The following is a 27,680-nucleotide window of genomic DNA, read 5'->3' as shown; positions in this document are numbered from 1 at the left end:
TCACTCTTGTAGTACAAGGATTAGCCTAACGCTATATCCAGTTCGCTCCTTCCCAGCAGTCTCTTCAAAGGAATGGAGGTGTGCCTTGGGCAGAAGGAGAGGATGCACAGAGGCACCCTCTGTGGAGTCACGGCATGGCCAATTGCCAGGACCCTGCTCTTAAGTCCCCATTTGTTGCCCATGTGGGGCTTTCTTGAACCACACAGGAACCAGATTAAATTAATTGATTCCTGGCTTTAAAAAAATCCCTTCTCTGGTGGGATGCATGCTGCTTATCAAGATGTGCTCAGGAAGCCGGTGCCAGCTTGAATTCTTTGTATTGAGAAAGCCAGGGCTTTTGTGTTGATTCAGAGGTGAATATGGTGGGGAAGGGGGGGTGGGCGGTGGACAGCCCATTGCCTGCTTTTCTCTCCTTGTGGATTTAGCAAACATGGAGCATTCTGGGCCAAATGTGCTTGCCCAGTGGGAACAAGAAGGCACTGGGGGGTGGCTCAAGCTGGATATTACAGACTGCCTAGCATAGTGCCGACACAGAAAGTCCAACCAGTGAGCGCTGCTGTGGTTATTTTCATAGCAGCTCAGGCAGGAGAGAGAACCTGAATCCAGAACCAAGGGCAGAAGACCAGGATGTAACCCCAGCTGTTCTTGCCTTACAAATCCATAACCCTTGCCTTCCCTCGTTTCCTGGTTTTTAAAGTAAGAGGGCTGGACTAATCAATTATTTTCAAACTTGAACCCTTGGGATTCTGAAGATGTATCCAGAGGGCTTCCTCAAGGGGCATGGAAGGTGGGGAGGAGGCTGAGCATGCAGAACTCAGACCCTCCAATCCACCCCCTAGAGCCCCCAGGCTTTGCACAACTCTCAGTTACACCATAGTGACTTTTTTCTCAGACTTTTCCATATCAGGACTTTTTTACACTTAGTCACTGAGGCTCAAAGGCGGTTTTATTTATATGGCATATATCTATTGGTATTGACTGTATTTGAATTTAAAACTAAGCAATTTTCAAAAACATGCATTAACTCTAGTTCAGTTCAGTTCAGTCGTGTCTGACTATTTGTGACCCCATGGACTGAAGCATGCCAGGCCTCCCTGTCCATCACCAATTCCTAGAGTTTACTCAAACTCACGTCCATTGAGTCGGTGATGCCATCCAACCATCTCATCCTCTGTTGTCCCCTTCTCCCACCTTCAATCTTTCCCAGCATCAGGGTCTTTTCAGATGACTCAGTTCTTTGCATTAGGTTGCCAAAGTATTGGAGTTTCAGCTTCAGCATCAGTCCTTTCAATGAATATTCAGGACTGATTTCCTTTAGGATGGACTGGTTGGATCTCCTTGCAGTCCAACACCACAGTTCAAAAGCATCAATTCTTTGGCACCCAGCTTTCTTTGTAGTCCAACTCTCACATCCATACTGGAAAAACTATAGCCTTGACTAGACAGACCTTTGTTGTTAAAGTAATGTCTCTGCTTTTTAATATGCTGTCTAGGTTGGTCATAACTTTTCTTCCAAGGAATAAACGTCTTTTAATTTCATGGCTACCGTCACCATCTGCAGTGGTTTTAGTATTCTCTCTAAGAATACGTCTATTACATATTAGCATAAAATTTTTAAGAAAATAAACTGACTTCCAAAGGAAAAAAAAATAATGACAATGTTTTATATTTTGTAAATCTCTTTGATATCTGGCTTTATAGAAGACAGAATCTCATATCAGCTTCTGCATTCCATTTCTCATAATATGTTACTTTGGTCAAAGGATATGAAGAAAATATAGCCTCATACAGCCATATATTTGTTAAAGGGGGACATCAGGGACCCTGGAGTGGGTCTTGAGGACTACCAGTGTCATCCTGCCACATGGAGAACTGCTGCTTTACATGAATAGTGTTCTGTGGAGCTGTACGCTGCCCATCCTGGGGCCAGTAAATGGCAGCTCTGCTCTCATCCCCTTTCCCTTCACCCCACCCCCTCTTCAAATCAAAGAAGCTCAGTTGTTGTGTGTTTATATACTGGAGTCATTGGGAGATTTTTGTTTGAAAAGAGGGTTGTGCTTCTAAAAGTATTTGAAATCCACCCACATAAAGTCTTAGGTTACTGAAGATCCAAGGATCTGATAGGTGACAGGGATCATTGAGATGCTTTCCCCAGGCTTCCTCTCCCCCAGGAGAGCCTCTCGGGCTTTGAAGAGGGGCATTTGGGATCGTGTCTCAGCTCTTTTGGGATGGTGGCACGTCATCTTGGCAAGTGACAGTCTCAGCTCAGGAAAATGGCACTGTGTAGCTTGAAAGATTTAAGGCTGCTTCCGAGTGGCGCTCACCTGCCCAGGGAGTGATATAGGCTGGAGGAGGAGGGGATTCAATGTTGGTAGAACTGTCTCATTACTACAGGGGAGAGACAAACCGTAAGGGCAGGTTTCCGTGATATACTTATATGCCATCATCTTTAGAACTCAACATTCATCATTATTATTTATTTCCTAGGTATCTGTCAGATCTTTATTCCAAGGGACAGAAGCTGGTGCCAAATATCATGGGATCTAAGTGCCCTCACAACCCATTGACACGTCTTCCAATTTCTCGTCTAATAGAGAAGGCCGTGCTGTTCTTTCCATGACTGTCAGAGTCGTTATTGATTTCATGTCATTTCTTTCATAAAATCACCTCCTGGGTTTTGCAGGGTTTGGCTCTTATAGCTGAGAATGCACTCCTCCCACTTCTCTGGTGGGCAAGATGCTGTGAATTCTATTGATGTGGGTCAGGTGAATGGTTTCACAGTCTACCTGCATGCTTTCCCCTTTAGGTTGTGAGCATGTGCAGAGGCACTCCCAGAGCTGTGGCAGGACCCTCCTCTTTGTCCTCATTTGCTTTGTTTCTGCCACCAGCCTAAGCATTAATTAAGGGGCCCAGTGCCTAATGCCCAGCAATGGGGTCAATCATTTGGGCTAATTGGGTGTCTCCAATTTAATGGAACTCTTCTCTTGGAGTAAGAAATAAAATTGAATCTCTGGGAGAAATTGGAACCCTTGTAATTTGCTGGTGGGAATGTAAAATGGTGCAGCTGCTGTGGAAAAATGGTTTGGCAGTTCCTCAAAAAGTTAAACATAGAATTACCATATGACCCAGCAATTCCACTGCCAGGTATATACCCAAGAGAAATGAAAACATACATCGGCACATTGAAGAACTTATACATGAATGTTGATGGCAGCATTAACCCTGATAGTAGAAAAGGTTGGAGGAGAATGAATACATGTATATGTGTGGCTGAATCCCTTCACTGTTGACCTGAAACCATCAGAGCATTGTTAATCAGCTAGACCCCAACACAAAATGTTTTTGGTGTGAAAAAAAGATTCAGATTGTGGTCTCTCAAAATTTTCAAGAAACAATTAAAAAGTTAAGGCAACCCAAAGACTCATCAAAGGATGAATGAATAAACAAAATGTGATGCATCTATACAATGGAATATTGTTCAGCCATAAAAAGGAATGAAGTGCTGATGCAAGCTGTACCATGAGTGAACCTCAAAAACATTATGCTAAGTGAAAGAAACCAGACTAAAAGGGCCATGTATTGTATGATTCCACTCATATGAATTATCCAGAATAGGCAGTTCCTTAGGGACAAAAAGGACGTTGGTGATTGCCAGGAGCTGAGGGGAGCAGGGGGGAGAAAGAATGACTACTGAATGGGTACAGGGTTTCCTTTGGGAACTAGAGACAGGTGGTGGTTGCACAAGTGAATGTACTAAATTCTCCTGAATTGTATACTTCAAAATGGTTAATTTCATGTTAATTTCATCTCAACTAAAAAATATGCCAGACAAACAAGACACCTGAATCCCTGGCTGCTGCCCTCTCTTAGGCTAGTTTGAATATTTGTGGACTCAAGAGCCTCATCCTCCACCAGGATTCCTCCCCAGTGGAAAATGAGCTGACCACAGCCTGTTGGTGCTTTTCGTATTTGTGTCTGTTCAGCTACTACAGCTACTATTTATGATGCATGGTTTTCCTCACTACTGTCCTCACCATTTGCTCATGGAAGTCAGAGACAGTGGGTTGCTCATTCTTGCATTCCCAGTGTCTCAGCACATTCCTGGCACATAGGAGACACTCAATAGATGTTTGTTGGGTGAATAATTGGTCGTTTTGTTGTATCTTCTTGTTCATCTCCACGATGTACCCCCATGGTACTAGTCATAGATGTACCATAGCCGATGGCAAATGCTCAGGGCAGACTGTGGGTTTGTCTAGTGGGTAGGGATGATGTTGTTTAGATATATTTAATTTATGTATTTACTTTGGATGGCCATACACTGGGATATTATTTGGCCATGAAAAGGAATGCAGTACTGTTACATGTTTCAAGGATGAACCTTGAAAACATTATGCTAAGTCAAAGAAGCCAGTGACAAAAGGCATTGCGTTGGATGATTCCATTTACTTGAAATGTCCAAAATAAGAAAATCCATAGAGACAGAGGGGGCTTCCCTGGTGGCTCAGTCAGTAAAGAATCCGCCTGCAATGCAATAGCCTGCGAGCAATGCAGGAGAGCTGGGTTCGATCCCTGGGTCAGGAAGATCCCCTGGAGAAGGAAATGGCAACCCACTCCAGTATTCTTGCCTGGGAAATCCCATGGTCAGAGGAGCCTGGTGGGCTACATACAGTCCATGAGGTTGCAAGAGTCAGACACGACTTAGCGACTAAATCACCAACCACCCTAGAGACAGAAAGTAGATCAGTGGTGGTCAGAGTATAAGAGTAGGGGGACATGGGGTGACAGCTACCATTTTTGAGATGATGGAAAAGTTTTAAAAATTGAGTGTAGTGATGACTCCACATATCCATGACTATACTAACAACCACTGATTTGTACCCTTTAAAATAGGTGAATTATGTGGTATGTGAGTTATATCTCAATAAATCTGTTAAAATCTAGATATAGGTCAGAAAAGTAAAGAATAACATTTGAATCAAAGGCAAATGTTCTCTTGTTTTGGAAAAGATCTCCTTCCCAAACCTAAAATAACTACCCTGATATATATTCAAAGGGTTTCTCTAGAGAAAGATTTCTTTACACTGGGCTTCCCTTCCAGCAGCAGCTCATGTGGGTTTCCAGATCTTTACCTACCTGATGAGGGGTTGAGCACAGAGTAATTCAAAGCCAGAATGTGAAAGGCAACTGTCAACGGTTGGGCAGTTGGAGATTGGTCAGAATGTGTGCACTGGAAAACCGCGATTTGGTTTCCACAAACCCAGCTGCCTGGTGATTTTTCCGCTGCCTGCAGGATACCCACTGCCCACCTCCCTAACCCACATCGATCAGGATGAATGAGCAAGTAACCTGATGATGTGCCAGTTGGGCAATTAGCGATTCAGCGAGTCCAGCTTCAAATGAGCAGTTCCAAACTCTTCTTCTGACTCTTGGGGACTGCCCACTTCAGGAAGAGACACTGATCTGCTGCCATGGGGCTACCATTGTGGGGCTGAGGTGGGACTCCTTGAGGGTAGCTCTGCTTATGGAGATGAGCACTGCCTAGGGCTGTATGCAGACTTCAGCTGGATCCCTTGTGTGCAGACACCAAGAAATCACAGCACCCACAGCATCATCCCACTTAGCTGACAGCTCATATGCCCTTAGTTCCAAGATGGGCATATGTGTGTGTGTGTGTGTGTGTGTGTGTAAAATTTAAAATATTGATATACATGATTTAAATGAATTTTGCTAAAAATAAGGAAATATAGGTATAATAGCAGAAAGAACCCCCTCACCTCCACTCTGCTGTGAGGGAGGAGAGAGAGACACAGAGAGCACTGATCTGCCTGCCAACCTCTTTTCCTCACAGGCTACTGGCCCACCCACTGCCACATGATTTATGCCCTAGGGGAACAGCATAGCTGTGGTAAAGATTTACACTAGGTTTTCATCTTCAAATGAGCTACAACCTCTCTTCCTTGTGTATTCAAGTGCTTGGCACTCATAGCCTGCACGTTTATTCTGAAATTCAAAATGAAAAATGGTCCCTTGAGAAGCTTGAAGAGCAACACACAACACATCACTTCCAAGCATGCTGCCAGTCTGTACAGAAACTAGAGGGCAAACTCCACTCTCAGTGCTGGTCTGGTGTGCCCAGAGAGAGTATACACATTGACTCTTTCCATGTGTGCACCTTGTGGAGGTGTGGGACACAGTGCAGTAGGGAAGGCATAGGATTTGGAGTTAGGGCAATGGGTTGATTTGCAAATTGTACAAACAGCACATATAACTCAATATCAAAAAAAATCTGATCAACAAATGGGCAGAAGACCTCAACAGACATTTCTTCAAAGAACACACAGATGGTCAACAGGCACGTGAAAAGATGCTCCACATCACTAATTATTAGAGAACTGCAAATCAAAACTACAGTGAGCTATCACCTCACACTGATCAGAATGGCCACCATCAAACAGTCTACAGATAACAAATGCTGGAGAGGGTGTGAAGAAAAGGGAACCTTGCTATCCCATGGAAATGTAAATTGGTACAGCCACTATGTAGAACAGTATGGAGGTTCCTTAAAAAAAATAAAAATACAGTTTCCATGTGATCCAGCAGTCCCACTCTTTGGCATATATACAGAAAAGACAAAAACTCTAATTTGAAAGATACATGCACTCCCGTATTCATAGCAGCACAATTTACAACAGCCAAGACATGGAAGTAACCTAAATATCCATCAGCAGATGAAAGGACAAAGAAGATGTGGTATAGATACATATCGGAATATTACTCTGCCACAAAAATAATGAAATATTGCTATTTGCAGCAACATGAATGGACCTAGAGATTATCATTCCAAAGTGAAATAAGTCAGACAGAGAAAGACAAATATTATATGCCATCACTTATATGTGAAATCTAGAAAATAATACAAATGAACCTATATACAAAACAGAAACATACTCACAGACATAGAAAACACACTTATGGTTACCAAAGGGGAAGGTGGGGAGGGATGAACTAGGAGTGTGGGATTAAGAGATACAAACTGCTATATATAAAACAGATAAACCGTAGGGATTTACTATGTAACACAGTGAACTATATTCAGCACCTTGTAATAAACTATAATGGAGTATAATCTGAAATATATCATAAATCAGTTAGACTTCAAAAAAAGATTAGAAGTCAGGGCATATTGAATATTCTCATCTCAGCGCCTTCACTTATTAGATACATGATTTTGAGCAAGTAATTGTTTGAGCTTCACCTACTTTACCTATAAAAAGATAAGAATGATGCCTCCTCATAGGTATAGTACAGCTTAGTGGCCAATGAGCTTGGGTGCTGGCATCCTACAACTCTGGATTTGAGTGATTAGTTGTGCCAGTCCCTCTGGGGCTCAGTGATCATCTGTACAATGAGTATAGACTTCTGCTTGGGATGAAATGAGACAATTCCTGTAAAGTGCATGGTGTCTGGCATGTAGGACATACTCATTATTTAATAGCTAATAGTATGATTGTTACTGTTTGTCATTTAGGTATAATTTCCAAGATTTCTAGAAAAGATAACTCTGTGTACTCTCCCAGATGTTCTGGCACACTTGTCCCATATTTTGGATTTGTGGGGGCAGAGACACTCATGTTGTTTTTGTTACCTGGTTTTGAAACTTCAGGTAAGACATGAAACTGAGATTTCTGCTATAAAAGAAAATCAGCTTCCTCATGAAAACAGAGGCTTTGTCCTAACAATGGTGCTACATCTTCACATTTGGAAAGGTGTCCAAAGTCCACAAAAATGTCGAACTGATCATGAATTTTCAAAAAGTGGTGCATACATCAATAGCACCAAGCCAAATCCATTAATAAATGGGGAGTCTCTAGGGTAGTCCTGGACCTTTTGATTTGTCACATTGATAGAGATTAGCAAGGTCTATGTGGGCAAGAACAGCAGTGGCTTAAAGTCTTCAACAGAGGTTTTTTCCCTTGAGAATCCAGTTTACTTTCCATGTTGTGGACAGATCCAATCAGTCAACACAGATGTATAACAGTGGAATCCATTAGTCCAATGTTTCTCTTACTTCATCCCAAACATCTGGACAGTGAGGAATACTTTTCATTTATTTTAAAATTAAAATGGTTGGTTTTAGTAAATTCAGCAGGTTTTATTGAGTGCCTGGTTTGTGCCATCTGTCAGATATTACTGGAGATACCAAGGAGGTCACAATTTTGAGAAAAGTGAGACTGACGGGTTTGAAGCAACCAAAGACATTTGGAGGGCTGAGATTCGAACACAGTTCTGTCAGCTCCGAAGCCTGGGCTGGCTCTGGTTCCCACTTTGTTCAGGGCTGGCTTGAGGACAGTTGTGAATGACCCAAGCCAGTGGCTCCTACCACACTTCGATGTCGGCAGAGCTGGAAGTTCCTTGATGAAAGCAGGTGACACATGTCCGGGATGGAACATTCCACGTGTCACTACTGTCTGATCCTCTTAATGACTTGGCTGAATATTTCCTGAGAATGATCTCGATTCTTACTTTAGCACTTGCCAAATCCTTGCTCGTTAGGGACTTTGTCATGCTCTGTGTTTTAAACATGTGAAAATGTGAATGAAGCAGTTCTGTGTCACCTTGGCAGCTTGCCATTCTTTGTCTGTGTCAGCATCCAGTATTTGGGATTCAGTAGAGTAGCAGTCTCTTGTGAAGCAGAATGTAAAGGGCACAGTGGAAATCTTCCCTGAGGATTTGAACTAGTCTGAGATAGCATTCGTTGTGGATCTTCCAGATCCCCAAATCTGAAATACAGAGACAAAATGAGATAAAATAAACCATAGAAATACACACATGCATGCAGATTTATGTTTATGTTCTAAGTGAAACTTTTGCTGACTCTTATTATCAGAAAGCAAGCACTGTTATACCCAGAACATTTCTAAGGGATTCAATGGTCTATGCTTCCTTGGAAGCAAAAGTATATGTATGATCAAACTGAAGAAACACATTACTGAAACCTAACATACAAATACAGATGTTTACATCTGGGGAATTCAAAAACACATTCAAAAATCACTGTCGGCTTTTTAAAAGAAGCAGACTCACAGATAGAACAAACTAGTGGTTACCAGTGGGGAGTGGAGGGAGGGGATGGATAGGGGAGAGGGAGTGGGAGGTACCAACTATTGGGGGTAAGATAGGCTGAACAATTTATTGTACAACATGGGGGAATGTGGCCAACGTTTTGTAATAACTGTAAATGGAAAGTAACCTTTAAAATTATATACATGTTTTTTTAAAAAAACTTTTAAGAAATACTGTCAACTTTCAGTTGATGGAGTCAGCCTGCATCTGTGCACCCCGTTTTATAATTCAAACAGTGCCCACACATCATGAGTCAGAATGCATCTCAGGAGGAAAGACAAGCCAGGTTTTCTTTAATGACCTCTCTCTCTCTTTTTTTTTTTTTTTTTTTTTGGTTTGCTTTGTTTGTTTAAATGGCAAACTGTTCCTTTCACTCCTTTGTGAATGACTGCATTGTCAAGTAGGTGCTTCAGAGATGCTTCAGAAAGAATGTGTCTTGGCATAGCCAAGGACAAGGTACAGCCAGATCCATTTCCCAAGAAAACAAGAATCCCTCGGCCTCCAGGTTCTTAATTAGATCAGCGCTAGAGGGCACTCTTATGATGCCAAAATGGGAGGATTTTACTAAAAACTGAGGGACAGGGGTCGGGGTGAGCGGACAGAGCCGTTGCTATAAAGATAGCTGACAACAAACAGCTTAGGGAAGACCTCTGCGACTGAGACCATTGCCTGTCTCGCCAACAGATAAGAAAACACTCTGAAAAAGACTGTAGTCATCTTCCTCATCAGATCCACTTTGTGCTTGGTGTTTTGGCAATACGGAGCCCAGGCACTGGGCATTATTTCTCACAAGGGAAAGGACAGAGGAATCGCTGATTGTTACCACGTGATGTAGTCAATGTGCGTGTAGGCAGAAAACAGCCTGAGAGAGCAGCTTAGGAAAATGTGTTTACAATTTCATAGCTACTAGAAAGGAAGAATTGAAACTCTTGGGGGTCTGTTAGGGCTATTTTCCCAGTCTTTTGCAGCCCTTGCCCTTTGACTTGCTCCGAAGGGGTATGTGGCTGTATGTGGAGGCACAGATACCTGCTTGCCTGATGGTGGATGCGGGGTGGGTAGTACACCAGCAGGGAAGGGGACCTGTAGATCTGGGGCCAGGTCTTAGCCTTGCCACTAAGGTGTTCTGTGATCTGCAGCAAGTCTTCAGAGACTCGGGGGTCAAGAAGGTTGTGTAGCAGCATTAACTGCAACACTAATGATCTCTAAAAGATCATCCAAAAAATTAACTAAATGAAAGATAATCCAAAGACTAAATAAAAGATCACCCCTCAGAGACTGTGATTGATTGATCGGTGGTGGTAGAAAGACCTTTGAAACCACTTGTTTATAGCAGCCACCTGAATTCTGAATCCCACCTTGGGTTAGAGAATGACTCCATGCTGTTGATAGAGATGGTACTAGAAGGAGCTGACAGCCCAGAGCAGCTGATCTGCCCATATTGGTCATTCTTTGAGGTGTGACCACCCAGTCCAAATACACCCTCAGAGAGTGACCGCAATTCAGCCATCAGTAGTTCCCCCCAAACTGGCTTATTACATTCAGTTTAAAAAAAACGTCACTCAGTTGTGTCCGACTCTCTTTTACTCCATGTACTATACAGTCCATGGAATTCTCCAGGCCAGAATACTGGAGTGGGTAGCCTTTCCCTTCTCCAGGGGAATCTTCCCAACCCAAGGATTCAACTCAGGTCTCCTGCATTGCAGGTGAATTCTTTACCAGCTGCGTCACAAGGGAAGCCCAGTCACACCTAATTTACATGCTGGGCACTGGCCAGAAGGTCACAATCATGTGCAAGTGCAGTTCCCTGAAGACCCAAGGGAGGTCTGGAGACATAATTGAAAGAGTGGGCCACTGAAGACAAACTTGTCCACTCAGCCTTTGGCCCCCAAAGTCTCTTAGAGCAATGCAAGAGTGTTTCTTTCAGCCTCAGTTGGTTCAGAACCCAGACTCTATTCATAGGTTCCAGACTGAGTCAGATTCATTATAAAGTCTTAAAATGTTCTAATGAACAACGGCCTTTGGGTAAGCCCCTAGTCCAACATCCTCACTGCAGATAGGGAACCCAAGAGCCATCTTCCCCTTTGGAGAGTGGGCTTAAAGGGGTCACAGAGCAGCTGCCATTTATATACACATATGTATATGTATAATTAAATCACTTTGCGGTATACCTGAAATGAATACAATATTGGAAATCTATATTTCAATAAAATTTTAAAATACCTAATGATAATTAGCAAATATATAAAATATAAATTTTGAATATATATAAATATATTTATAAAAATATAAAATTTGAAAACAAAATAAAAAATGAATCGTTCACCTGGAGACTTTCTGTGCATGGGACGCCTTCCCATTTAGGGGACCAGGTTCAACATGCAGAAAACTTTTTCACTAGGATGTACTGTATTTGGCCTTCAGAGATCAAATGAGGATGTGGTCGGAGATACAATAACGAGTTGGCCGGTAACTGAGCAGCAGTGTATTAGATCAGACCAAGACAAGAGTGGAAGGGCATCTTACATGGTGAGAAGGTGGGGGTATCAGGGGCACAGCAGCTCCGGGTGTGGGAGCAAAGCAATCCAAGGTCACAAATCAGAGAGCTTGAATGTGCTGTTGGCTTGGTAGCTCTGGAATGAACAGTGGTCAGTAATTGGTTCCCATGGGGTATTGTCTGCCACAGATTAGCAATCAGACCAAGACAGTGTTGGTAGGTTTTTTTGTTTTGTTTTAACCACCCTTTGCAAATCTGAGCATTCATGAAAGCCTTTATCTGTGAGTGTGTGGCTGTGGCGGTCCGTGTTGATTGACAGCAATCAGCAACATCCTAGGCTCTTGGCAGATGGAACAGCTGCATGAGCAGAAAGAGAAAAGGGGAGGGGGAATCAGTTGTTTATCAATTAGATTTTCCCTGTTATTCTCAATTAAGTTTACTTGTGTAACTTTTCCATCCTAGAGAACCAGCCATTCTCTGTTTCAAATAAACAAAGCTGTTTTCCTGGACAGAATGATGATCGGCTGCATTTCAACTTGGCTATTATTGTTTTGGCCATGTTTTCCTCTACTCATAAGCTCAGACTGTGGGGCTCTGGGCTCTCTGAACTGCTAATGGCATGTTGTACAGAGAAAATGACTAGAAATTGCTGTTCTTCTAACTAACTTGGCACCAAAATGAAAGGCAAACCTATTAGAGAATTACAAAAATCCTGGAACTGGAGGATTTTTAGAAACCACCTTGTGAAAATCCTTCTTTTCGTATGACTCCCTGAGACTGGAGAAGAGAATTTGCCCAAGATCAAATGAGTCATTGGTAAAACTGGATTAGAAACCAGGAATACCAATTTTTAGGCAAAGGGTCTTGGATTTTTACATCATCCTGTTTCTCCTACATCTTAATTTGGATCCTTAATATCAAAGTGAATAGATAGTTTCACTTTTTAAAATTTAACTATAGTTGATTTACAATGTTGCGTTAATTTCTGGTGTATAGCAAAGTGATTCAGTTATACATATATATGCATTCTTTTAAATATTCTTTTCTATTATGGTTTACCCCAGGATATTGGATATAGTTCCCTGTGCTCAGATAGCTTCACTTTTCGTTCTGAATGTAAATGCCAGGGGGTAGGTGTCATCATTTGAGGTTTCTTGTTAGCAAAAATCCCCGTCTAGAGTTTGGGGCTCCTGTGTCAACCCCTCAATTCCCATTTTCCATTGATATATATCAACATGTGTTCCCTTCATTTTCGTCTTTTCCTTTCCCTGCTATTTTGACTTTTAGGTAGTAGCTGTCACTGAGGTATGTTTACTTCCATCTTGAACCTTGGCCCAGAGGAGGGTTACTCTTCTTGCTTCTTTTCCAGCCAGTGTCTGGGTCATGGGCGTGAGCCCCACAGGCCCTTTTGTCACCACTTGCTGTTGCTTTCCCCAGGAGGTGGCTTGCTGAAGGATGCTGAGTCCAGTCTCAGAGTGTTAGAGAAAAAACTCCGCCAGGATGCGGTACCCCAGTATTATAAAACTGCCCTCTAGAGACTTCCTGTTTTCATAGGATTTCAAGGTATATACACTTGGAGTTCTGTGAACAGCAAATGCCCTCATTGAAAAGAAACTTGACTTAACAGCCTTGGGGAGGGACTTTCCACATGGAGAACTGGTGAAAAGCAATCACGTCTCTTCCAATCAGAATAATAAGCCTTTCCAATCCAGATGTGGAATCAGATGCCAGTGGTTGTGTTCATACATAAAGACATAAATAAAATGAGAAGAGATGTTTTCTTAGAGTTAGTAACAGACAGTATATTTCTGTGGGAGCTCTGCTCCAAACAGATGGTGTAAGGAAAAATCTTTCACAAGACTGTAAACTCTGTGAAGGCAGAGATTTGTGTCTGTTTTACTCACTGCTGCATCCTTACGTGCCTCTAACGATGCCTGTTACATAATAAATGATAGATATTTTGTGGGGGTGCTTTTTAACTGAATATATTTGACATATAACACTGTAAATTTCCGGTGTACAATGTGTTAATTTGATACACTTGTATATTGTAATAGGATTGCTGTTGTAGTGATAATTAGTACCGCTATCAGATTACATGGGGCTTTCCTGGTGGCTCAGTGATAAAGAATTTGCCTGCCAGTGCAAGAAATGCAAGAAACGCAGGTTTGATCCCTCAGATGGGAAGATCCCCTGGAGAAGGAAATGGCAACCCACTCCAGTGTTCTTGCCTGGAGAATTCCATGGACAGAGGAGCCTGGCGGGCTACAGTCCATGGGGTCACGAAGAGTCAGATATGACCGAGTGACTACACAACAGCAAAAACAATGTCACATTACATAATTATCCTTTCACTTTATTAAAAGGTCTTTTAAAAAAGATTCCATGTAAGAACCTTCCCAAAGTGTGTGTGTGTGTGTGTGTGTGTGTGTGTGTAAAATGGTTTCCTCATGTTAATTCACTTTTTCTAATCAGTATGTCTCTCCTTTTTATCTTTCTCCCCCTGGCTTTTGATTCACTTCTGTTGACTGTCCACCCTTTTGATTGGTGCACCTATAACATCTTCCTGGATCACCACTGAATAATCTACCTCTGGCAACCTGAATTCCCAGGTAAGACAATGCACTTCCAAAAGTCTTCTCCGTGTAATCCCTAGGCAAATTTTAATAGACAGTTGAGAAGCTTACAAAGACATTTTTAAAAAAATCTCAAGAGGCAGTAGTTCCCCTGGTTAAAGTTAAATTTGATCTGGTCCCCATAACACTAATTATGTACATACTTATATTATTTGAGGATTTCTATTAATGCTGAAAAAATAAAATTAGAGTTTTGGAAAGTGCTACATATTAGACTTCAGAACTTTCTAGCACGAATATTCAACATACAACTTTATGTTTTCATGTTGTTATTATTATTTTTATTTTTCACCCAAAGTTGTATTATTTTTTGTTCATGAGGCTGAGTGCAGTGGAAGAGATAGTAGCCTTTGTTCACTGTGTAGGGAAATTAAGTCTTGTGGTAGGCCAGAACTTTCTAGATTACTTCTTTCTGGTGGCTGGAATGGAAGAGGATCACATTGGGCCCTGGATGGTAAGTCAGCTAATGTAGGTATTTTGTCTAACAGATCTGATGTCACTAACTACATTACTTTTGTTTTCATCACATTTGCTTCTCCACCAGGCTTCACAACTCACAGAACCAGGGAAGGGGGCCTTAGTCATGCCAAGAGCTGATGATAAAAGAGCCATATGTTGTTCTTCAAACAATGATGCAAGGCATATTGCTATGTCTGCTAGCCATGCTATGAAAATCTCTCTTAACTCACCTCTAAAACCTCAAGACATATTTAATGTAAAGAAATACTCCTCCAAAGAAAATGTCCAGGCTATATAACTCACTATGGGCACAAAAGTATTAGCATATTATAATATCCTTTGCTTAATATAAAACAAAAACTATCTGAGCCCATTTGAACTCTCAAGTTAGAGATTGTCCCATGGACAACTTCCCAGTCCTGCCAATATCAGAAATCCACATAGTAGAATTAGTATTTTGTGACTCAAGATATAATATGGAAGCAACTGAGTATTTTTTTAAAAGGAGAGACATTGCTTACATTGATGGATGTCTTGCATTTGGGTGGAAGGAACTAGTGATGATTTATGTATCATTTTCTGTGTGCTTTGAATTTTCATCGGTTGGAAGAACATCCACAAAGTCTAATCATTCTTTCATTTCTTTTTGTTATTTATGTTTCATATATCCTTGATAATATGAAAAATCCATGTAAATTCCCCCTAGGTCCTTTCAATCAGGCATTTCTGTTTTACTGATGCCACAGTGCTTGGTTTGGTATGGTCTTGGTTTTGGTTTATTGACTTTGGTTTTTTGCTTAGATTGCCATTGCCTGTGTGAGGGGGAGTGGAATTAGTTATGACTGAATGGAGGATCTTTCATTCTCAGCCCATAGCCCTTCAGAGGTTTGACTTTCAGCGCTGCCCTGTCCCTTTTAGCCCTCTGATTCATAATCTCCCCACTACATGAGAGGAACTAGTGGGGAACAGAATTAGGGAGCCATCCATGAGCTGTTGCCTTAAGGTTTGGAAAGCTGAAAAAAAAATGTGATCAAAGCAAAATGGAAAACTTTTATTATTTTAATTCCTCTCTTATCAAGCTCTTGCTAGCACCTGGTTTTACTGTTCCTTTAACAGGTGGAGGATTTTTCAGATTCTAGATGCAGCAAGGTAAGTGACAATGGATTTTGAGTTTAACTGAACCCAGGTGAGCTAGAATACATAGACTCTGCCATTGCCCATCAGTTTAATTTCCATACAATAAATAGTTAGGTTTCCACTTGGATAGATTCTTTCCAGGTTTCTTTTTTAGTTTAAAATAGCTGAAATGACCCAGGCATGTAGTCTCAGGTCTGAAAGATGACCTAGTTCAGAAGTGGGGCGAAAGTTCAGGGCCAGCATCCCAGTCGGGCAGTAGGTCACTAGCTTCTTTTCCTTTTTGCTGAAATTGGAAGACACTGTGGAGTGTTCTGTTATGAAGACCCCACCCCACCACCAACAAAGCGTTCTCCACAGCGCTTCAGGTGCACCTGCCTGTCACTCAGCTGGATGGTGGTTTATGAAACAACTAGCTCAGCATTTTATTGAAGGGAGATGAATTATTTGAAAGTATCAGGGCTTATAAAGTATGTACATATGTAGACTTGCAAGGTAGCGTAACCCCATAGGCTAGGGACCTTTGTGACATGAACTCTGCAAGTCTAATCAAACACAGGAAAGTTTCTAACTCTGGGGTCGGGCTGTTGAGAATGCGACAGAATAGTGTCTTTCCAGGCAATGACTGTTCCTGCGAGCTGTGCCGTCAAAATGCCGTCAGTGCTGAGGAGGCTGGGAGAATTATCAGCCATTTTGTAAATGTGGCTCTCCTAGCTTGGCACCTGGTTTTCTAAGATCATCCTGCTCACCAGTACTGTATTTGGCCTATTCTAGGCTTATTGGCTCCAGAAAGATTTACCAGTGTCTCTACTTTCTCTTCCTACCCATCTATATTATTTGTTCTCTAGCCAGATAAGTTAAGAAGACCAAAGGTTATAGCCTTTGGATTCCTCTACGAGAGAAGACTCACTGAAATAGAGTGGGTTGACCATATCTTAGATACCCAGTTTGGCTTTCAGGAGCTGGGTTTCCATATTCCCATTAGGGTCTCAATGGATTTATTTGACATCTAAGAAGCATAAATTCAGGGTTTAATTCCATAGTCAGGTTATAGTTCATTGAGATAAATGGTATAGACACCTAATCACACAATATTAGTACAGGAGGGCATTTGAGCATCATGGATTGGGTGTATCATGGTGGCAACAGTACTACGTTTTGCTACTAACTAGTGGAGTGACTTTGCTCAATTCCTATATCTGCTGTGAGCCTTGACTTCCTCATCTATCAAATAAAACAGAGTGGGTGACCATTAAGATAATAGCCAATTAACCTAAAGACTATTATCCCTATAATTGCTTTCACAGGGAAAATGTTACAAATTTTGTTTTATTTTTGTTTTAAATTTTGCTCCATGATAGAATCATCTCTGTCTTAATAGGCTTGCTATATAACAAAACAAGTCATGAGTTATTCTTTATTTTTATTATGGGGCTGAGTAGTTTGACCAGAAACTATTGTCAGAATAATTTACCTGCTTTTAGTTTGTGAGAAAGGAAGAGAAGAACACAGATGGTGATATGGAAGAGAATCAGCTTTGGTAAACATCCATGGGAGCCATTTTTAATTCTGGTGGACTGAATGATGTATGAAAACTATTTGCAAAGCTAGCATGTTTTTCGACCACTAGTAAAATAAAGCAACAATTCATTTGGTAATCCCCATTGTATATTCAGTTTTATAAATATACAAGATTATGATTATCTCTGCCTAATAATTAACAATTTGCATAAATGCTTGCTATTATTTAGTTGTCTGAATGGATTTTCTAATCCAGAGAAAGAAGGGAACAATCAGTGGGAGCCATCCCAAATGCCTTGCATTATTGCCACACACATGCACAATTAACAGCAAGGCTAATTGTTTCAGACCAGAACCTCATTTGTGTTTCTATAGGCAGCAAAAACATTAACTGCCAGAGTGTTTGCAACTCTCTCTCTCTCTCTGTCTCTCTCTTTTTCTATAGCCAGCTGTATTATAAGGTCTGCAGTTGGCTGCAAGAAAATTATTTTCCTGGATTTTCAGGGTATCATTTTGTGATGGAGTTTCCAAGTTTCTACTTAAGTTCACAAGCAATGCCTTGAACAACCAAAGACTGATTTTTAAATAATATTTTAACAGTATGCCTCTATAAATTTAAGGAATAAAAGGATGCTGACACGCAAACCAGTTCTGCTGCTTTTCCATTCTGCTTCATATTTTGTACCTTTAAAATGATTGGCATTCGACCTGTGTATGAGAATCATAAGAAGTCAAGACTGGAGGAGGCCTTTAAGATTACCCTATCAAATTCCCTCACTTTTCAGATGAGTTTGATAGACAGTGATTTGAATATCAATAACAACCACCAAATCAATGATGCCACACTTTTTTAAAAAAACTTTCAAACCCTTGGGAGCTATTGTAGTAAATACATTTGAATGATAACCAGTTGTTTTGAAATTATACAACTCCGGCTTCTTTTCCAAAAAATGAATCCGATTTCTTTAAATGTTCCTTCATAAAGTTAACCTAAACATAGCCATGATGTTGATGGTATATGGGTGAAAGGAGATGTTTTGTCAAAGTACTTTTGTCAATAGGAGACGCTCAACTGATGTACCAGCTCTCTTCCCCTCATACACGGATGATGTCACTAATGTCAGCATATGGAAGTGTTTCTTCAGTGACAGAGTATGGGCTTTTAGAGTCAAAATGTTCTTGGGTCCAATCCTGGTGCTGCCTGTCACTTTCTAGCACTGTGACCTTGAGTCATTTTTTTAGCCTCTGCGGACTTTGTATCTTCACATGTAAACACCTTACAGGGTTGTTGTGAGGATTGAATTGAGATCATGCATATCAAGTGCTTAGCACTGCTCCCAGCATATAGTAAACAGTCAATAAGTGGTAATGGTTAGTACCACGATTGTCTCGCACACCTAGTACCAGTCTCATGCAACACTTATATTTCATCTTGTGATGGTTTGGCGCACACGCATATGCACCTGTACACATCAGCATATGATCACACGGATTTCACAAGGATGGCACCCAGAAGACTGCTTTCCAAGATTATCTGTGACATGTTTAAAAATCCACTGGCTCCTCCAGCTTTAGTGTTCTTGAACTCTTTTTGGTGATTTTGGAACTTTTACACATCTTCTCTTGTTTGAAAGCATTCCTAATTTATCTTGGCTCACCTCCTGTCTTCTTCTCAACACTTCTTAAGTTTCCTTGATTGGATCTCTTTTACACATATGAGCGTGTGCACACACATGCACGCACACACACACCCAGCCTCTCCCCGCTCCCACCCCGCTCCTTTCAGTGGAGCAATTCCCAAGGTCCTGTCATTGATCTGCTTCTCTTCTCTTGCTGTGTGCTCATTCTGGGTAATTTCATCTCCTGACATAGCTTCACCTTTCACCTCTACACTAATGATTCCCAAATTGACCTCCCCTTAACTTATTCCGGAGCTCCAGGCTAGCTCCAATTTCCAATTGCTTGCTGAGCATCTCCAGGGCAGGATATCCTAGGAGGCTGAAGTGTAGTCTGGCTTTTGTCATCCTGCCTCAGGAATGCAGATGGGGGAATCTAGCTTCGAGAAGTATTAAGGGTCAAAAACAAGGAAGACGTTCTGAGCATTCATCTGAGCAGAAGTAAAAGTAGTCTAAGTTAAGAAAGTGGTTCACACTGAGATTCCAGGGAAAGCATGACAAGTCAATTGTGAATTTCTTTGATTATGAACTGGAGATATAAATTGGCAATTGAAACTTTTAAAGGTATATATTTTCCAGGGAGAAGAAACAGTTCTCCTAAGTGAAAATTGAGATCAATTTTTAAGTGTTGGTAGTTTGGTATGTTTGAGGAAAGGTTAATTAAAATGATCTTTCTTGGGACAGTCTGTACGGTGAATCTTGCTGCAGTGTTTTGTTATACAAACATACGTGCCCAGAGGAAAGATAATGCCTTCATCCTGAAGGATGAACATGTGGGAATTTTGAGAGCACTGTGTGTGTAGACACATACACACAGGCTGGGTCAGACATGCCTGACATTTTGAATGTGTGAAAATAATTCTATCGCATGGTAGATCGATTTTTTTTCTTTTATTTATTCTGCAGATATTTACTGGACACCTTCCAGATGCCATGCTTTCTGTGGAACAATGGGCTGTCAATACAGAATGTGTAGTGTCTTTGTCCTTAAGTGTCTAATACAGTTTTCTTTAGTTATATGCAAGTGCATTGAGAGTTTAATTTGGTCTTGAAATATCTGTAGCATATGACAAGTCATTCAAAGACTATAATCTTGCTGAAAATCATAATGACAAAAGAGGAACTTAAGGGAAATAAAGCCACTGCTAAAGTGGGAAAAGAATGTGCATAAATTCAAATTTATTTTACTTTTACTTCAATTTTATTTTACTTCCTTTAAATTTAGTAAATATTGAATTACTTTGGTTTTTACATTTCAAGTTGGCTCTCAGTGTTTTAGGCCAGAGTAAGAATAATTATGTCTGACCTAAAACTTAATTAGAGCAAAGAGATACACAAATCTTGGTTAATAGTATTGCTGCATATTATTGTTAGAACAATTCTTTGTAAATAAGATATTCTTACAGAAACTACAGACCTAGCTTATAACTTTACCACTGGAAACAATATTCCTTATGAAGGAAGGTGACCTCATTCCCCCATTCCCCAAATTAAGTACAGTCCCCCCAGTTGAATTACTACCTATGGAATATGCAAAGGTCATTAGACCCTCCAAATTGTAATGGTCTAGAAAACTGGGTGAGTCCCTTGCCTTCCTGGGTGCACACCAGCTTCTTCTTTAGAAATTTGGCATGGCCCTTTGTTTGCAAGTCTTGTATCAAGTATTGTCAGTCCCAGCTGTTTATTTCAAAGTCCACTTCAAGGTTACCCTCAGGTCCCAGAGATTCCTCATTGCATTTGTAATCTTGCAAACCAAACTTGAGGCCCCAAAAGTCCTACTATGGATATGCGGATGGCACCATTTCCCTTTTATTGTGCCAGCACCCCCTTTATGACCTCCATGGCACAAAAGCTCTCATGATAATGGTGCATGTATTGATCAAAATTCCTATTTCTCTTGCCCTAAATGAGCTAGAGATGTTGATGTACTTCTCTTATTCTGACTGAAAGTAAGAATAGTCAAAACATCCTTGAATTTATAATCTTGGATGTCTTTATTCTCACAGCTTTCATCAGTTGTAGTCTAACTTCTATTGATTCATTCAAAATGTATCTACTGAGCACTTACTATGTTCCACGCACTGTTCTAGGCACTGGGGACAATGAAACATGCAAGGTTTCTCCTCTTGTGTTTCTTAAGGGATGTGAGTGTACATGAATGGGAGTGTGCACACATATTAGAGGGAAATAGAAAATAAACAATGTATAAGTAAATGAACAAACTAATCTCAGAGAGTGATAAATGTCATGAAAAAAAAAAGTGGACAGAGAATGATTGGATGGATGGAGAGTGATCAAGGTGATTTTGCTCTTTGCTTTTATAGGTTTCATACAGATTTCGCTAACACTTTGCCTGGGACCTTTGGTTTCCTCTATTTCATACTTTCCTGGTTTCAGTACCAATTCTCATTTTTCTGCTTCTCACTGCTCTATCATTAGGACCGCCTCCCCTTAGTTCGTCCTGAAGTATAACCCAGAGTGTGCTCCTTATTAAACTTCTGTTCCGTACTCTTCTTATCTTCTTCAGCATTAGAATTTGGCAGATCCACCTACTTCCTGTCATAGAATGTGAATAGGTCTATTAATCCTTAGGGATATTTCTCTTGATTACTCACAGCATTTTTGTTACTCAAGACAAACTAGCTTTTGAAAGAAAAACACGGGCATGAAAGGCTAGTAATTGTGGCGGCATTTGGTTTTGCCCATTTCTGTAGTGGCAAGAGCCCTGAATTGAGAATTGGAAGACCAGTGTCTCACTGCTATAGGACCTTAGCCAATGGCACTTCCTTTCTCTGAGCCTGTATCTTCATGTGTAAAAGCAGTGTTCAAAGTAGATGATCCCTGGTTCTTTTAGCTCTAAAGTGGTACAATTAGTTGTTTTCAGAGACGTGGTCCAAGATCTCTTTCCAACATTCTGTTTAATTTTGTAAAGTGGATGTGTAGAAACATTTTCCAGTATATCAGAACTGCTTAGATTAAGCATAAGTTTTCTAGCAAAAGCCAGCTTTACAATTCTTATAAATGTCATGAGAAGTTAAAACGTTGCTTCTTGTTTTAACCTCCACTAGCCAGGGCAACAATGCAACACCACAGATGCAACTGTCAACTTCTTGTGGGAATATCTGAAAATTCACTCTTTTCAGATTGCCCACAGGAAATCTTCAAGAAGAACCAAATACTACTAAAATGAAGGAAGGTATTCTAAGTTGGCTTCACAATGACATGGCGTAGGCATTGCCCTCTTAGGTGTCAGGTGCCAAGAGAAGCGTCTTAACTCTTAGAGGGCCACTCAGGATTCTTGCAGCCATGGCGGTGCTGTCTGCCTCAGCACCTCACCAAAGCCCAGTTAGGAACCAAAGTTGAAGTTGGAAAGGTAGCTTTCCCTAACTTCCTCACACCTTCCCTACATCTGCTGCACCAGGCTTTGTGGGAGAAGATGGGGAAGCAGGAAAGGTGGGCTTGGACAACTAGAAGAGGAAGAGCTAGAAAGTCACCAACATCTGAAATACACTTGCTGTGCCCTTCTATGTTACCGCTGTTCCATAATTTCAGATACCTGCAATGTTCTAGACACAAGAATCAGGGACTTCCCTGGTGGTGTAGTGGTTAAGGCTTCCCAGTGTCAGGGGTGTGGGTTTGATCCCTGGTCGGGGAGCTGACATCCCACATGCCTCTCTGTGAAGAAACCAAAACATAAAACAAAAGCAATGTTGTCACAAATTCAATAAAGACTTTAGAAATGGTCTGCACCCAAAACATCTTTTAGAAAGTAAAATAAATATAAGAATCAGCTCCATGATTAGATTTTAGGAATTCACTCTTTTCCAGAGAAAAGCCGGGCATGATTTTGTGGTCAGAGAGTCTGAAGAAGAAGATCCAAGAGGGATTAGAGACTCCAAAGAAGTACATCTCTGATCTACTCTCACAGGATATTGACATTGAAGAAGAATTGGGCTTAAGGAAAGAGATGAGGGAGACAGCACAGGGAGCGCCTGCATGGCTCTCATTTAAGAGCCTGTGAGGTTGTGCCGATGAGGAAATAGATCCTCACCAAGACAATGACCTATCTAAGCACACCCAGCTAGTTTGTGGCAGACTCAGGACTACAGTTCAGGTCAACTGCATCCCATCCTGTTCCTTGATTTGGAATTACCTATGCTACCTGGGAATTATGCTTGCTTGTATGCTTACTTTTGCTATTTAATTCTTGGTGCTATTTTTGTTCACAGCATTTGTAATTCATTATTCTCAAAGAATTTTATCAATGAAAGTAGGCAAAATCCCTTAGCAATAGGTGAAGTGCATGTATTTTGGAGGCTTTGGGGCAGCTGATAGTCCAAGGTCACCAAGAGGGGAGAGTAGCTGGATTGGAAAAAGAGCCTGCAATGCAAGATTCAGTTGAAATAAATGAAGACAGGGCTATAGACTGGGGCTCCACAGTTAAATGTATACATCATTTCTTTTTTTATATATACATTATTTCTTTAATGCTCACTCTTAATTATAGCTCTAGCCCTTTCTCCATCAAAAGAGTTAAATGTCTTTTAATTTAGGTTCTCAGTGCTTTGAATCCTTTCCAGCTGTGTTTGTTGCCCCTGCCTTATCTTTCTATTACACTCTTCTAGGTGGGCTGCTTTTTTGCGTGCAATATTTTCCACTAGTTTGGTCTCACTGCTTTGTCCAGAGCATTTGTAGCACAACTATATATCATAGAAGATCTTATGAGCACATAAAATGGAGAACACTATTTCACAAGGTAGGAATTACTAGATTATTTCTATTCCCCTTCCAAAGTTGAAATATTTCCTGTTTGGCAAATAGCCTTTATTTGAAATCCTAAAATTGCGCCTAGGAAAAAAATGACTGTCACCATGGCACCATGGGGCTTCCTGTCCCTTCACTTTCATTGGCTCAGCATCCAATTTACTGCACTGATTTTTCTGGACAGCTCAGCATCACCTCGTCAGCCAGACACTGGAATTATCAAGGCCTGATGCAGTTTGAAAACTTTTCAACTTTCAGATTTTTGGCCATGGGTATGCCAGACAGCATGTGTGAATGGCATTTGGTAGCACGTTGGTCTTTTTCTTATGGCTTTTACAATTTCCAACTTGATTTTTGCTTGCCATGGGGCACCGTTTACCTTCTCCTCTCTGGGAGCTCTTGTTCATTTGTCAGGAGCCCTAAGAGAAGGCTGCTCATGTACAGCTGTGGAATGTCAGAGTCATTCTAAACAGGCATAAATGAGCCTTTAAATGGCCTTTACTGATTGTTCCTATATTAAAATATAAATGCACATAGACTTTATGAGGAGCCTGTGCATAGTCTTTCTCTAATTTTTTCATATGAATTGATTTGACAATGTCAGAGATGATGCATGAGGCAAAATAAAGAGTTTCTTAGGCCCATTACAGCTTGTTTGCATGAAAAGGAGTAAAAGCTACAGGGAAGAAAGGAACATTAAGTGATGCTTTTGGCTGGAGTCATTTTCTGACTCCCAAACGCCTTTTAGACCATAACTTACCTTCTGAACCTATGCAGGGGAAAATGATTACTTGGATGTTATTTTGCTCAAATAACCTTTCTTGACTAATTAAAGGGAATTAATTTCTGGTTATGCAGGAAACACTGAGGGATTTCTGAAATTCATAAGAGTGAAATTAACTAAGAAGACCTAAAAATTAATTAGTTATAAGTGCTGGTATGTTTTTATGAGAAAATGAAATAAGATGGGAGGATAGGAGCTTTGAATGAAGATTCCCTGAAAATCACACAATGTTATAACATTGAAGAGCCATGTGGTGTAATACTCGGTGATCATAAAACCTCATGTTAAGCCCTTCACAAGGAAAGTTCCATAAGTCTCATCTATTCCTTTCTGTATGACGCCTTCAGTGTCAATTTTACAATGCTACTGAAATATATGTATAAATGAAAGTGAAAGTCACTCAGTCATGTCTGACTCTTTGCAACCCCATGGGCTATACAGTCCATGGAGTTCTCTAGGCCAGAATACTGGGGTGGGTAGCCTTTCCCTTATCCAGGGGATCTTCCCAACCCAGGGATCGAACCCAGGTCTGCCGCATTGCACGCAGATTCTTCACCAGCTGAGCCACAAGGGAAGCCCATGTACATGTATAATTGAATCAGTTTGCTGTACATCTGAAACTAACACAACATTGCAAGTCAACTATACTTCAATTCAAAAATCTATTTGCCAGTTTTTAAAGGCAGGTAGAATGGTGAATGGAGAAGGAAATGGCAACCCACTCCAGTACCCTTGCCTGGAAAATCCCATGGACAGAGGAGCTGATAGGCTGCAGTCCATGGGGTCGCCAAGAGTCGGACACAACTGAGCGACTTCACTTTCACTTTCAGAATGGTGAACTCTAGCTTCAAAATAAGTGGAGTTTATAAAGAATATTCTAGGAGAACCTTAAATGCAAGACCAATCTAAGTCAGAGTAGTCATCAGCTGACCTGTTGTAAGAAGCTAGCCTTGATTTTCTTTTTTTTTTTTTCTTTCTGCAACACCAGCTCCATTTCTAGCAGCAACTGCAACTGAGCCAAAAGCAGATTCATCGCCTGTTTATATCAGACACTAAATAGCCACTGAGCAGAGGATTAAGCTAGCCCTGTCTTTTGGGAGCTTATAATCTAAACCAGACAACAAACTGGAAACCATATCCATCACACCTGATATGCTCATTTCCTTTCTCATTAATTCAAAGAAAACAGAAAGTGGCAAGTCACATTCTCCAGGGTTTTTGAAACCTCTGAAGAGTATTCTTCCTCTGTTTTTGTGACTTTTCAAGTTGAAAGCTATTTTGTATGTAGTATGCAAAAGTATGTATGTAGAGGATTATAGTATTATTTTTAAAACTGGGGATGAGAAAGCCAGCAATATTCTTTCTTTCCTTCTTTTTTTTTTTTAACTGTCAACAAGTTGCATTGCAAAAGTAGGGATCAAATTAAAAGTGAATTCTTGATTTGCCATGGGGAAATATGCACAGTATTTCAAATACTCTAAGGTCAGGGTCAACTTGGGATAGAAGAGGTATCATAAAAAATTAATTTAGGATACTTGCCTTGAGAAATTTCTGAGTTATAATAATCCCACAGGTGAAAGCAAATCTGTGGAATAATTAAGGTGCTTGGTTTGACCTTTTTAGCAAAAGGAGATATACCAAGACATGACCAAAGCTTGGAGCTGAGGCAATGCAGTTAATTAATGGGGGTTGACGAGTTATCATGTTATAGGGATGTGAGCCTTTGTGAGAACATGTTGTAAAAGTAAGGCATGTGCCAAGCCAACATCAGTTTCCCAGGGATTATGTATAGCAGACAATGACAGAGAGAGAAGCAGAAATGCAGAGATATGCTACTGTATATAAAATGGATACCAATGAGAACCTACTTCCCTGTATACCCCAGGGAACTCTACTCAATGCTCTGTGATAACCTAAATGGGAAGGAAATCCAGAAAAGAGGGGATACGTGTGTATATATAACTGATTCACTTTGTTATATCATAGAAACTAGCATAACACTGTAAATGAACTATACTCAAATAAAAACTCATTAAAAAAGAAATGCAGAGACAAAGCACATTTTTAATTATGTTTTTACTTTTTATATTTTTTCTATTATGGTTTATCATAGGATATATTAAAATGTGTGTGTGTGTGTGTATATATATATGTTTAACTGAATCACTTTGCCATGATTAATACAGTGTTGTAAATCAACTATACTTCAGTTTTTAAAAATAAAAACAAAGGAAGACAAACAAGGTAGCAAGATGCTGAGTCAAGGTACGTCCCTGGTGGTCCAGTGGTTAAGGATCTGCCCTGCAATGCAGGGGTCGCAGATTTGATCTCTGGTCCGTGAACTAAGATCCCACATACTGCAGGACAGCTACGTCCGTGCTCCTCAATGAAAGATCGTACAAGATGCAATTAAGACCTGACACAGTCAAATAAATGAATAAGTAATTTTTTAAAAAGAAGCTGAGTCATAGATGGACAAAGACCAAGAATTGAAAATCAGCCAACCTGGAATTAAAATTCCAATTCTGCTGTTAAATTCACTCTGCGGCTTTGGTTAAGTCACTTCTCCTTGGGCCTCAGTTTCTCCATTATAAGATGAAGGAGTGTGCTAGAAGGTGACTCTATAGAACTTACCAACTCTTTAATTCTGCTTTTGGGTTCTAAGGAAATGAACAGGCCAGGCAGGTGGGTGGGTAGAAAATACACACAGGCAGGCATGCAAACAGACAGACAGACTGATGGCAAACACACCTCTGCTAGCTTCACAAAAATAGTACAGTATTCTACTGGGCCAGTGGACATTGAATCACCAAGGGTACCAGCCAGATCCACACACATGTGTCCTTACTTTTGATACTGCCATGATGATTTGAGGAATTGGCAGGTTTCCTCTGCCTGGCCCTGAGCGAGCTTCCTGCCAGTCAGGTTGAGTCATTTTCTGACTCAAAATGGCTGTCTTTCTTTCTTCTACAGGCTCAGAAGAGTAGCTAGCTGTGTGAAGATCTGTAAATGACCTCTCATACCAAAATGGAAGGAGAACGCAGATGTCAGGCTTTATATGTCTCACCATTACTTCAGCTCCCCCA

The 27,680-nt window shown here is 40.7% G+C and overlaps 1 protein-coding gene across 3 annotated transcripts in view; it reads left to right on the top strand.

Annotated features, from left to right (window-relative positions):
* HS6ST2 (heparan sulfate 6-O-sulfotransferase 2) overlaps window positions 1-27,680 on the top strand; it is a 332,949-nt gene that overhangs the window by 232,022 nt on the left and 73,247 nt on the right. For 2 of the 3 annotated variants that reach the window (XM_043896296.1, XM_043896297.1), the window contains exon 3: window positions 15,832-15,864. The exons of the other annotated variant lie outside the window; for it this stretch is intronic. In XM_043896296.1, the coding sequence (XP_043752231.1) occupies window positions 15,832-15,864 (33 nt within the window). The remainder of the gene's footprint in view (window positions 1-15,831; window positions 15,865-27,680) is intronic. 3 annotated transcript variants of the gene reach the window in all.

The sequence above is a fragment of the Cervus elaphus genome, chromosome X (genome assembly GCF_910594005.1).
Source record: "Cervus elaphus chromosome X, mCerEla1.1, whole genome shotgun sequence".
Classification (NCBI taxonomy): domain Eukaryota; kingdom Metazoa; phylum Chordata; class Mammalia; order Artiodactyla; family Cervidae; genus Cervus; species Cervus elaphus.
The sequence above is the reverse complement of the archived record's forward strand: the minus strand, read 5'-3'. Positions and strand labels throughout refer to the sequence as shown.